The sequence below is a fragment of the Colobus angolensis genome, unplaced genomic scaffold (genome assembly GCF_000951035.1).
Source record: "Colobus angolensis palliatus isolate OR3802 unplaced genomic scaffold, Cang.pa_1.0 Scaffold71, whole genome shotgun sequence".
Lineage (NCBI taxonomy): Eukaryota > Metazoa > Chordata > Mammalia > Primates > Cercopithecidae > Colobus > Colobus angolensis.
The window spans coordinates 1,509,792-1,522,205 of record NW_012120821.1 but is presented as its reverse complement, the minus strand read 5'-3'; the positions used below and the strand labels follow the sequence as shown (position 1 = coordinate 1,522,205).

Below are 12,414 nucleotides of genomic sequence, written 5' to 3'. Positions count from 1 at the left end.
TTTTTCTTTCTGAGTGAAATTGTTGTCAATGCATAAGACTTATCTATGAAATAATATTATGCTTTTAAGCAAATATGCCAAAGTCTAGTGATCTAAATGCATGTCACCTTAAAATGTAATTTCATTCTACAAATCAGGAGGCCATCTGTTTTTTTAGCAAAAGAGGCTCCTTCTATGCCAAACAAAACTAGTTTAAGAGCCAGGTACAAGAGCTATTACTTTATGGTAGTCAGAGATCTAAAGTTGGAAACTTCATCAATTAGTATGAGAAATGAATATAATTTGCACATTAATGTAATAACTTGAACTGTAATTTGCCTATGAAATAGCAAGCACTTGTGATGTATTTAATAAATACCATTGATGATTCATGTGCAGTGCATTTCATATGCCTGCTAAAGTCTGACAAGAGTCTAATATGTTTTGTCATTCCGGTCAGATCCCTGGCCCAGGCCAGGCCGTGAAGTACATGAAGGAAGAGAAAACGTGGCAAAAAAATTTGAGTGCCCTCCACGCCCTTGGCTAGAACAATGGCTAGCATGTGGCAGGCCCTCAATATGTGTGTGTTTTAAGTAGAACTTCATTTCATGTAAGGAAAAAAATGTCTCTGGCTCCCAGGAAAATATAATTTGTTTTAAGGTCAGTGAAATGCAAAGCAGTGATCAAATAAGAAGTTTCTTCAAGAATGTTATTGTTCATCTGACCTACTACAAATGAGTCAGATACATTTTGTAGCTGATTGACTCAGGTTTCTTGGAATCCATTATAAGAAAAAAATTGGTTTTCAAAATTTTCACTAAAAACAATTATAAAAATAAGTGACCCAAAATGCTTACTATAAGCTAAAATTAGATTTAGTGTGTTTCATCATCCGAAGATACAGGAAATAAATAATGAGAGTCTTTCACTGGCTGATAATCTGGAGTGGTCTTAGGCCCAGGGCCATCCATTCCAAGAATTCACAGGGACATTATCTAGAGTTTTCAGCTAGCTGAGGATCCAGACAGCATCTGAAAAGTTCTGACAATAAGAGTCTCCTGAGTTTTGAGAAAGAGCCTGAAATCTGTCCTCTGTGACCCAGCTCCTGCCAAATGCTACAGTCTGCTCATTCTGCTAGAGAGCAAAAAACATCAAAAAAGAGGACTCAACACTCCATGCATGGTGCTGACCCTTCTCCAGAGCTGCTCCTTTGCTCACAAAACACACCACTTGATAATAGAGAATGAAATAAAATAGCATGAGTTTTTCTGACGATTCCCAAGGCACATTCTTAAGACTACAAGGAGGAACTTTGACATTTGGAATGAGATGATGAAATACCATAGAAATAGATCATCTGGGACAGAAGGCCCCCTACAGTGTATCCTCACAAATAATAATAATAATCATGATAATGAGATGACATGTATTATCCACTATGTATCCACATTCTAGATATTAGCTTTAATTCTTAAAATAACCCTATAATGTCAGTATTATGCTCACCATTTTATAAGTGAGGAAACTAACATTTAGAGAAATTGAATCCCTCCACATCACAGCTCCGCGGAGAAAGATCTGGATGGGATCCAGGTACAAGCCATTAATTGCAGTTTTTTGTAAGATGCGAACATGAAGTATGCATAAGGGGTAGGAGCAGTGGAAGCACAGCTTTAGAGTCAGACAACTGGATTTGAATCCTAGTTTCAAATCTCACTAGCTGTGTGAGCTTGGGTAGTTACTTAACTTCTCCAAACCTTGGTTTCCATAACATCTAAACTACAAATAATAATGCCTGTTTCATAGGGTTGCTATAAACATTAAAGGAGTACTCCATAAGCATTCATTTTTTACCTCTCCGTGTCTTCTCTTTTCTCATAAAAGTTTGCATAACATAATACCCCCTTTGTGGAGTTACAGTGAGCACAAAAGAAGTAGGGTAAAAAGAGAGAGACGTTTAGTTACATGGGAGATAGTATTATTTTAAGAAGAAACCACTTCCTTTGTAAAGTGACATTTTGGTGCAAATATGTTTTAAATTTATATTCTAAGAGGAAAACGATATGATTCCATCAAAAATTAAAAACAGGCATGGATGGGATGGGCCATTTAATGCAGCTGTAGGTTATGAAACCAAATAATTGTTGATGTCAGAATAATAACCTCCCCAGCACAGAGACAATAGCAACAATCAATAATTGAGGATACAGTGTTTCAAAAAAGTGATCAACTCATCTCAGTTTGCTAGGGATTTAACTGATTTGAGCATGACATGTCTCTTGTTCCAAAAGATCCCCATCAGTCCCAGGCAAATCAGGTTGACTGGTCACACTAAGTGTGCTAAGCATTCATCTGGGTTTTTTGCTTACTCTGTCTCTCATTTTCACAAAAACTCCGTGAAACAGGCTGCCCTGACAGAGGCAGTCTCCCCTGCCAACTCCGCCCCCAAATGGAATACCTTGTTTCTCTATAAAAACAGTTGTCATTACTAATAAAGGCAGCAAATCGACTTAAAGCAGATGCTTTTTGTTCTATAAGAATCTCTTAGCTATGCAACTATAGAGTAAGTAGGTCCACTCATCCTCTTGAGTTGAGCTGCATGAAATTTTTAAATTCTCACCCTTCGGAGTGGAGCCACTCACAAGGAGGAAGGAGACAAGGTAATACTGCATTGGCAAAGGCTGGAACAGTCTGGATCGAGCCATCCTGGACCAGCGTCTGCCCCAGGAAGTGGCTGTGGACGTGACCTTGGAGCAGATCATAGGAGCTGTAACAGCCAGAGTACAGGCCTAACAGGTGTGAAGAGCCTTCTACAGCATGCAGGATCCTGGACAACAGTGCTCCTTCCCTCAAAGCATGGCTGCAAAGGGCTCTGCCTCTGCACCTGCTATAGCTGCTGGAACAGAGGACCTGCCTCCCACTGTGGTCCAGGCCTGACTATCAGGCAGCAATACCAGCACAGGCCATCCAGCCACCATCCAGCTAGAAAGTCGCAGCAGCCTACCCAATTCCTGAGTCACTTCCTGCTTTTAGCAGTGCCATTTTTATGGCATGCTCTTCACATATGGGTGGCCCAGTCTCCTGTGAAAGAGGCAGGATGAAGGAATGGATGGGACTTTAAATCGCATGGCTCTAATCCTAAAAAGAGAGAATATCCAACTCAAAACCAACACCATCTCCAGGAAAAGACACTATCCATCTACCTGAGTTTACTATATGAGCCAGGGACCTCGCCCAGCCCATGCTTTAGCTTGATAGGCCAGCACACTCTCTTTTGCCATAAACAGCTGTCAGAAACAAGGCTATGCTAGACAGGACTCCTTCCCTCAAGGGAGATTGCTGGGGCAGCCTTTGAAAGGAATTGCCTCCTGATTTCCCACTGCCACAGCAGGTGAGTTCCCAGTTATTGTCTTCTGAGATTGAACAGGGCATATTATAAGCATTCCAAGCTGTGGGAGGTAATGTGAGTGTTCTCTGCATCTTACCCAGAGAAGTAAAGTGACTGGCCAAATGTCACACAGCCTCTAAGGCTAAGTCAGGATGTAAATTCAAGTCTAAGTCTATGCAGGACACTCTGCCATTCTAGTCTGCCTTCCCGAGACACCATAGAAGACAATGAAACAGTTAACCAAGTATCTAAAGAGAAAGAGAAAATTTGTCCCTTAACATGGAAAATTAAACCCTACTGAGTGATGAGAAATCAATCCTGAAAATTCATCCTGAAAGCACATTTGTGTATATGCCAAAGCTATGGACATAATGACTCTTACTCTTCTGCCAGCTACAGAGCAAAGAGTGGTCTCCTCCCCAAACAAACAGACACAAAAGCATAGAGGCTGATGGTATTTGGAGTGCTAAGAAAGCCAGTTAAGCCCTTCTGTGAGACAACTCATAGAAATGCTATCCAAGAATCCAAAAAGAAAATATGCCTTTTGGAAATCCTTTGAAATCAAGCTGTAAAACCCATAAATATCAGAGTCAGATCTTCTAATACAACCTAAGGGGATTCTGACTCGGAGAAATGGCTCAGGTTTTATTTAAAGGTTTTATTTTATTTAAGATCAAGAGAAGACCAAAGATACGTGAAGAACTGATTTTTCACTCATCTGACGATAAACAGAAAGTCACTTAATGACACTCAGACATTTGTATTGCTGTCAATCTTTTCTCTATATGATGGATACTTTTTTACTTAGAATAGTGATCAATTAGGAATTTTGATTCTGTGTTCGTGTAATAAAGGATTTTATTTTGACAGTCGATATAAAGCACCTGTTATAGCTATATTTTCATTTAATTGCTCCATTGGGAGTTGCTGCTTGCTTGCATCACAGCCCAGGTACCACCTGCTCTTGTAGCTGACCCAAATCGTGGAGGTAAAGTCTAGCAAAAGATAACCTCAGCTTCACACACTCAAAGCTATGGAGTCATATAAAAACTGAAAAATATAATCTTTTTGTTGTTTTCCTTAGTTTTCCTTTCTTTGATGTCATTCTTGATCATTTACTTGCCCATGTCTTTCCCTCATGCTCCACTGCATGGCTATCAATGCTTGGAAAATGTTACGTTGAAAATAAACTCATTTATCAAGTTGCTAGTTTTGCAGGCAGCTCCATCTATATCGTGTATGCTCAGTTACTGACATACCATCAATCCTTAAGACAATGCAGTACTTCTGTACTGACACAGTGCAGATTCTGCTCAGCATTCCCCTGTCTCTTAGACTTCCTTCCCATATTGGATTTGCATAATTCATCCCAACACTTGTTGAAAACTTTTCTAGTACTGACATTTTCAACTCTTGTTTACATCGGCAATTACACAATCAAAGCAACCTCAGCAGTGAAAATCTACCACAAGAACTGGAGATATTTAAAAACAATATTACTAATGGCTAAATTCTAATGCATATATTTTAAAAGTGTATTTATAAGCTAAGTGCTTTGGCTACCATGTTTCTCCATTACAAAAGCGCCAAAGAAACAAGAAGTAAATTTAATTTCTCATACAATATTTATTTTATAACTGAGTTAAATAAGTATTGTTTTGAGGGGAAACTCAATAACCTTGTTAGAAATTCTGAGGGAGCTGCAGGTCCATGACAATAAATAGTTAATTGTCCAATTATTGAGTAAAGCTCAAACACTTAAGACCACAAGGGACAAAATCAGTCAGAAAGGCAAGAAGCTTGGGGTGAAACCCAGCTTCGCTGGAGCTGGGGCTTGCATTACCGGATGGTGTGCCTATGCACATATGAAAACAGAAAGACAAACAGCAAGGAGGCAAACGGAAATAGATGACTTCCTATTAGTCCTCTGTTGAGCCTTCATCAACCTGACTTCCTTATTTGATTTGAAGTGGTGTGTCCTCCCAAATCACTGAACAAGTCCATTCAAATGCATGCATGAGTCCCAAAGGGGAACAAAGTATGTAAAGTTTTCTATTGTTAATCACTTTGGAAAACTTCTCATAAATTAATACTGCTGGAGCAATTAATTTAACTCCAAAGGTATTATTTCTTACCCACTTTTAACTTTCCTTAACTAGAGCTCTAAATAGTGCTGTCAATTATTTTTAGTTTTTGATAGGGATTAGACAATATATTCTATTATTTTGGTGTGCCTTTAATTGTGTGATTAAAATACTGGTGAACACCAATTACTAACTAGAAACTTGGTATTTTAGGGTCATTTAAACCCTATACCAAAACTATAGTACTTTCAATTTGTTTTTTGCAGAATATGTTCTAAAACTCAGAACTTTTTGTCTTGGTAAGGCTGTTTTGTTTTGTTTTTAACTAAGCTTTTGAATTTCTCAAATATTTAGTCCCCTACAACAAATTTAGGTCTAGCCACCCCAACAAAGTATCATGCAACCTCTTTGAACCATCTAAGATACTCTATTTTAAATTGCATCTCAAATACCATGACCCGTCAAAGTCATAGTTAAGTGAACAAATCTAATACATTCTCAATAAATCACTTATATAAGGGATATTCAATGAGTTTTAATTTATTTCTTTACAAAAAAATTAAAAAAAAACACAAACAAGCAAACAACAGTAGCTTCTAAAAACACTGTACATTCCTCCATAATAAAATTACCCCAGTCATTGTACCATCATTCTGACAGCTGGGGTTTTCCAGAAGATGCACTCATCCATATTTATAGGAGCTGAAAGGATTTCAGTTAATTGCTTGTGACATTTTGTCTAGACCAGAAGGGCAACGCTTACCATAGAAAATTCACTTAATGAAGCAAGGCAATATTTCATACTTCAAAGGCCAAAAGAATGAAATGATTTCAGAAGATGTACTACCTTATGTGTTTTTCATGAAACAGTGTCAATTCTTCTTAAACAGGAAAGGCTAAATAACCAAACCATTCTGTGAATAGATCTGCAATCATTTTGCTTTCCTCAAAAACACTGTTTATTAAAGGCCATTGTCTGAGTTCTATTCCCTAATACACTGAGGTTATAAGTACAAAGATTTGCAGGGAAATACAATGACAATTAAGTCCACTCAAATTACCATTGGGATTTACAGCTTTTCCACTGGCAATTTTGGAAATCAATGGCAGAAATGTCAAGAAGAGTTTTATCCTTTGCCAACAGGGAACAAATAAGAGAGGACATGAAAATGAACCCCAATTAAACTGGGAATGATGGAGTCTGAACTCTGAATGTTGGAGTATGAACTTTGCCTTCGTGCATCTAGATGTCTGCTTAGCAACATGGGAAGTGTACGCAAAGACACTATTATTCTGATTTTAAAACTGATAACAACTGCTTTATAATTTAATAATAAAAATAATTCCTTACATTTGTGAGGTGCTTCTCCTTTTAATAAGTGTTTACAAATATAGTAGTGCCCCTCCACCCTTTTCTGCAGTTTCAGTTTCCACAGTTTCAGTTGTCCCTGGTTAAGCATGGTCCAAAAAGGTTGGCACAGTACAATAAGATATTTTTTGAGAGAGAGAGAGAAACCACATTCCCATTACTTTTACTTTAGTATATTGTTATAATTGATCCATTTTATTATTGTTGTTGTTAATCTCTCATTGCGCCTAATTTATAAATTAAACTCTAACATAGGGACATATGTGTGGGAAAAAGCATAGTGCTGCATATATGGGGTTCCATACAATCTATGGTTTCAGGCATCCACTGGGTGTCTTGGAATGTATCCCCACAAATAAGGGGGAGGAGTACTGTATGTATCAGGGTTATACAGAAGTGTAATTTAGAGGAAATCAAGAGTTAGGAAAAAGACTTAGAATATATGCCATACTGTTCAATAATTGAAGAAATAAAGGCGTTAGCATTCAATCCTAGTCCTATTATCAGTGAATAGTTTACATTTTTAACACAGTTTCTTATTCTATTCTAGTTAATACTGTACATTCAAGAAAAGTACCATTGCAAATACATACCACAGTTTTCCTCATCACTGTCATCATCACAGTCAGCCTGGCCATCACATCTTCTGGAAGCCAGAACACACCGTCCTGAGCGGCACTTGAAATGACTAGGTGAGCATTCTATTAAAAACAATATTACTGTTAAAGGGCTGAAAACCCAGAAACATCAGCTAATTTATGTATTTACATGTAGGATGTTGTCAAGGAGCTTTTACTGAAGATAAGAGTGGTCTCTTGCAAAGCAAAATAGCCATTTCGCTTTGGCATTCTTCTGCCTACCAATCAACATCTTTCTCCTTCATTCTTGGCCTCATCTCTCTAGATACGCAGTTTAACGTCTATGTATTCCAATGATTAATTCTCTTTCCAAATGGGACAATCCAACAATTGCCAGAGCCTGATATGCCTTGTGGAGTCAGTGCTCCTAACTACCTAGCAGCTCTCAATGTGTCAAAATCATTTCCACGCCCCCATCTTTCCACCTGGCCCACAATTCCATTTCTGTACTTAGCGATCCTATGTTGCCATGGTCCCCAAATGTTTTTTACTTGAAGGAACCAAGGTTTAATGTTCACCTTTGCCTTCAGAATCCCTAGTATAAAAGCATCCATACATAATGGGCTCTGTGAGTAAAGTACAGCTTAAGAAACACCTGGAGTACTAATTAAACTCATCTCTGAGTTCATTATTTTTAATTTTAAAATGATTTTTTTGAGGGGAAGATGGAGCAAGATGGCCAAATAGAAGCCTCCACTAAGTGCCCTTTATGCAGGAACACCAACCTGAACAACATCCACACAAAAAAAGCACCTTCATAAGAACTAAAATTCGTATGAGCAATCATAGTACCTGGTTTTAAATTCAGATAACTGAAAAAGGCACTGAAAAGGGTAGGAAAGACAATTTTGAATCACCAACACTACCCTTCCCCCATTCCCCAGCAAGAGCTGCGTAGCACAGAGAATCTGTTCACTTGTGGAGCGATTGTGGGACTTTGCATTGGAACTCAGTGATGTCCTGTCACAGCAGAAAGCAATACCAGGCAGAGCTCAGCCAGTGCCCATGCATGGAGGGAGCATTTAGACCAACCTCAGCCAAAGGGGAATCACCCATCCCAGTGGTCAGAACTTAAGTTCTGGCAAGCCTTACCACCACAGGCTAAAGTGTTTGGGAGTCCTTAATAAATTTGAAAGGCAGTCTAGCCCACAAGGACTGCAATTCTTGGGCAAGTCCTGATGCTGTGCTGGGCTTGGAGACAGTGGACTTAGGGGCATGCAACCTAGTGCATGCCACAGAGTGGCCAAGATAGTGCTTGTGCCACCCCTTTCCCAACCCCAGGCAGGCACAGCTCGCAGCTCAGAAAGAGACTCCTTTCTTCTGCTTGAGGACAGGATAGGGGAGAGTAAAGGGGACTTTGTCTTGCAACTTGGATATCAGCTTAGCCACAGTAGAATAGGGCATCAGGCAGAGTCCTGTCCTAAGGCCCCCATTCCAGGCCCTAGCTTCCAGACAACATTTTTAGACCTATCTTCAACCAAAAGGGAACCCATTGCCTTGAAGAAAAGGACCCAGTCCTGGCAAGATTAGTTACCAGCTGACTAAAGAGCCCTTGGGCCCTGCATTATCAGCAGCAGTACTCAGGCAGTACTTGTTGTGAGCCTTCGGTGAGACTCTGAACTGTGCTGGCTTCAGGTATGACTGAGCACATTCCCAGCTGTGATGGCTACAGGGAGAAACTCCTGCTTGAGAACAGGAGAGGGAAGGGTAAAATGGATTTTGTCTTGCAGCTTAGGTACCAGGCTCGGCCACAGCAGGGTAGAACATCAAGTGAACTCTTGGGGTCCCTAATTCTAAGCCCTGGCTCTTGGATGACATTTTTGGATGTGCCCTGAGTCAGAGGTGAGCCCAATGTCCTGAAATGAGAGTCCGAGGCCTGGCAGCATTCACCACAGGCTGACTGAAGAACCCTTGGGCCTTGAGTGAACTCTTGTGGTATGGTAGTACTTGTCATGGACTTGGGGTTGTAGTGATCATGAGGAGAGATCACTACCATTCTTCCATTACCTGTTTGTGGGAAGCAGAAGAGTGAGAAGAACTTTGACTTGTGGCTTGGGTGCCAATACTGCAGAAATTCAAAGGATCATTAGAGGCTACTATGAGCAACTATATATCAATAAATTGGAAAACCTATGAGAGATGAATATATTCCTAGAAATATACAACCTACTAAGATTGAACCATGAAGAAATCCAAAATCTGAACAGAACAATAACAAGTAATGCTATTTAAGTAATAATTAAAAGTCTTTCAGCGGGGGAAAAACAAAAGCCTGTACCCAATGGCTTCACTGCTGAACTTTGCCAAATATTTAAAGAACTAATACCAATTCTGCTTAAACTATTGCAAAAAATAGAGGAGGAGGGAATACATCCAAATTCATTCTATGAAGCCAGTATTACCGTGATACCAAAGCTAGACAAAGACACATCAGAAAAAGAAAACTACAAGCCAATCTCCTTGATGAACATTGATGTAAAAGTCCTCAAGAAAATACCAGCAAACTGAATTCAACAACACATTGAAAGGTCATTCATCATGACCATTTAGGATATGGTTTTTTTGTTTGTTTGTTTGTTTGTTTGTTTTCTTGAGATGGTTTCACTCCTGTTGCCCAGGCTGAAGTGCAGTGGCATGATCTTGGTTCACTGCAGCCTCTGCCTCCCAGGTTCAAGCAATTCTCATGCCTCAGCCTTCTAAGTAGCTGGGATTACAGGAGCCCACCAACATTCCCAGTTAATTTTTGTATTTTTAGTAGAAACAGGTTTTTACCATGTTGGCCAGGCTGGTCTTGAGCTCCCGACCTCAGGTGATCCACTCACCTCGGCCTCCCAAAGTGGTGGCATGACAGGCATGAGCCACTGCTCCTGGTGACCATTTAGGATTTACAGGAGTGATATAAAGATGATATAACATATGGAAATCAATCAATGTGATACATCATATCAACAGAACGAAGGACAAAAAGCATAGGATCATTTCAGTTAATGCATTTGAAAAAATTCAACATCTCTTCCTGAAAAAAAATCCCTCAAAAAACTGGGTAAGAAGGAACATACCTCAGCAAAATAAAAGCCATATTTGACAGACCCACCGTTAGTATCAAACTAAATGGGGAAAAACAGAAAGCCTTATCTCTAAGATCCGGAACATGACAAGGATACCCACTGTCACCACTGTTATTCAACATAGTAATAGAAGTCCTAGCTGAAGCAGTCATAAAAGAGAAAGAAATAAAGGGCATCCAAATTGGAAATGAAGAAGTCAAATTATTCTTGATTGCAAATGATATGATCTTATATTTGGATCTTATATTTGGAAAAACCTAAAAACTCCACCAAAAAGCTATAGAACTGATAAACAAATTCAGTAAAGTTGCAAGATACAAAATCAACATACAAAAATCAGTAGCATTTCTATATGCCAACAACAAAAAATCTGAAAGAGAAACCAAGAAAGTAATCTCATTTACAAAAACCACAAATAAAGTAAAATAAAATACCTGGAAATTAACTTAACCAAAGAAGTGAAAGGTCTCTGTGATAAAAACCATAAAACACTGATGAAACAAATTAAAGAGGACATGAAAAATGGAAAGATAATCCATGTTCATGGATTGGAAGAATCAATATTGTTAAACTTTCCATATTATGTGTATTAGGCCATTCTTGCATTGCTATAAAGAAATACTAGATACCACATGATTTATAAAGAGGTTTATTTGGCTCATGGTTCTGCAGGCTTTAAAGGAAGCCTAGAGTCTGCTTGGTTTCTAGGCAGGCCTCATGAAGCTTACAATCATGGCAGAAGGTGAAGGAGGAGCAAGATCGTCACATGGCAAAAGCAGCAACAAGAGAGAAAGAGAGAGTTGCAGGTAGGCACCATGACTAGATCTCCTGTGAACTCAGAGTGAGAGATGGCTCAAGCCATTCATGAAGGATCTGCCCCCATGATCCAAACACCTCCCACCAGACAGACCCTACCTCCAACACTAGGGATTACATCTCAACATGAGGTTTGGGTGGGGAAAAATATCCAAACTATATCATTCTGCTCTGCCCCTTCCCAAATCTCATGTCTTTCTCACATTTCAAAATACAATAGCCCTTCTCAATAGCTCCGCCAAAGTCTTCACTCATTCTAGCACTGACTCAAAAGTCCCAGGGCTCAAATTCAAAGCCTTATCCTAAATCAAAATAAGTTCCTTCTACCTATGAGCCTGTAAAATCAAAAGAAGGTATTTACTCAAAGATACAATGGCTGTACAGGCATTGGGTAAACATTCCTATTTCAAAAGGGAGAAATTGGCTAAAAGAAAGGGGCTACAGGCCCCATGCAAGCCCAAAACCCAGCAAGGCAGTCATTAAATCTTAAAGCTCCAAAATAATCTCCTTTGACTACATATCCCACATCCATGGCACACTGGTACAGGGGTGGGCTCCTAAGGCCTTGGGCTGTTCTGCACCTGTGGCTTTCCAGGGTTCAGTCCCCATGGCTACTTTCACAGGTTGTTGAGTGCCAACAGCTTTTCCAAGCAAAGGGTGTAAGCTGCCAGTGGATCTACCATTCTGGAGTCTGGAGTGCAGAAGCCTACTTCTCACAGCTCCATGAAGCAGTGACCACTGGGGACTCTGTGCGGCGCACCAGCCCCATGTTTCCCCTCTGCACTGCTCTGACAGATGTCCTTTGTGGGGGCTCCACCCCTACAGCATGCTGCTGCCTGGGCACCCAGGCTTTCTCATACATCCTCTGAAATCTAGGCAGAAGCTACCAAGCCTCATGCACTTTTGCTCTCTGTGCACCTTCAGGCTTAACCCCATATAGAAACCAACAGGCTTACAGCTTCCATTCTCCAAAGTGGCAGCCTGAGCTGTACATGGGCTTCTTTGCGCCATGGCTAAAGGTAGAGTGGCCTGGATGCAGGGAGCAGTGTTCCAAGGCTGCAAAAGGCAGTGG

General features: G+C 39.9%; 1 protein-coding gene across 5 annotated transcripts in view; it reads right to left on the bottom strand.

The window, feature by feature from the left end:
* CORIN (corin, serine peptidase) overlaps positions 1-12,414 on the bottom strand; it is a 266,093-nt gene that overhangs the window by 43,491 nt on the left and 210,188 nt on the right. For all 5 annotated transcript variants that reach the window (XM_011927324.1, XM_011927327.1, XM_011927328.1 and 2 more), the window contains one exon: positions 7,414-7,521. In XM_011927324.1, coding sequence (XP_011782714.1) covers positions 7,414-7,521 — 108 coding nt within the window. The remainder of the gene's footprint in view (positions 1-7,413; positions 7,522-12,414) is intronic.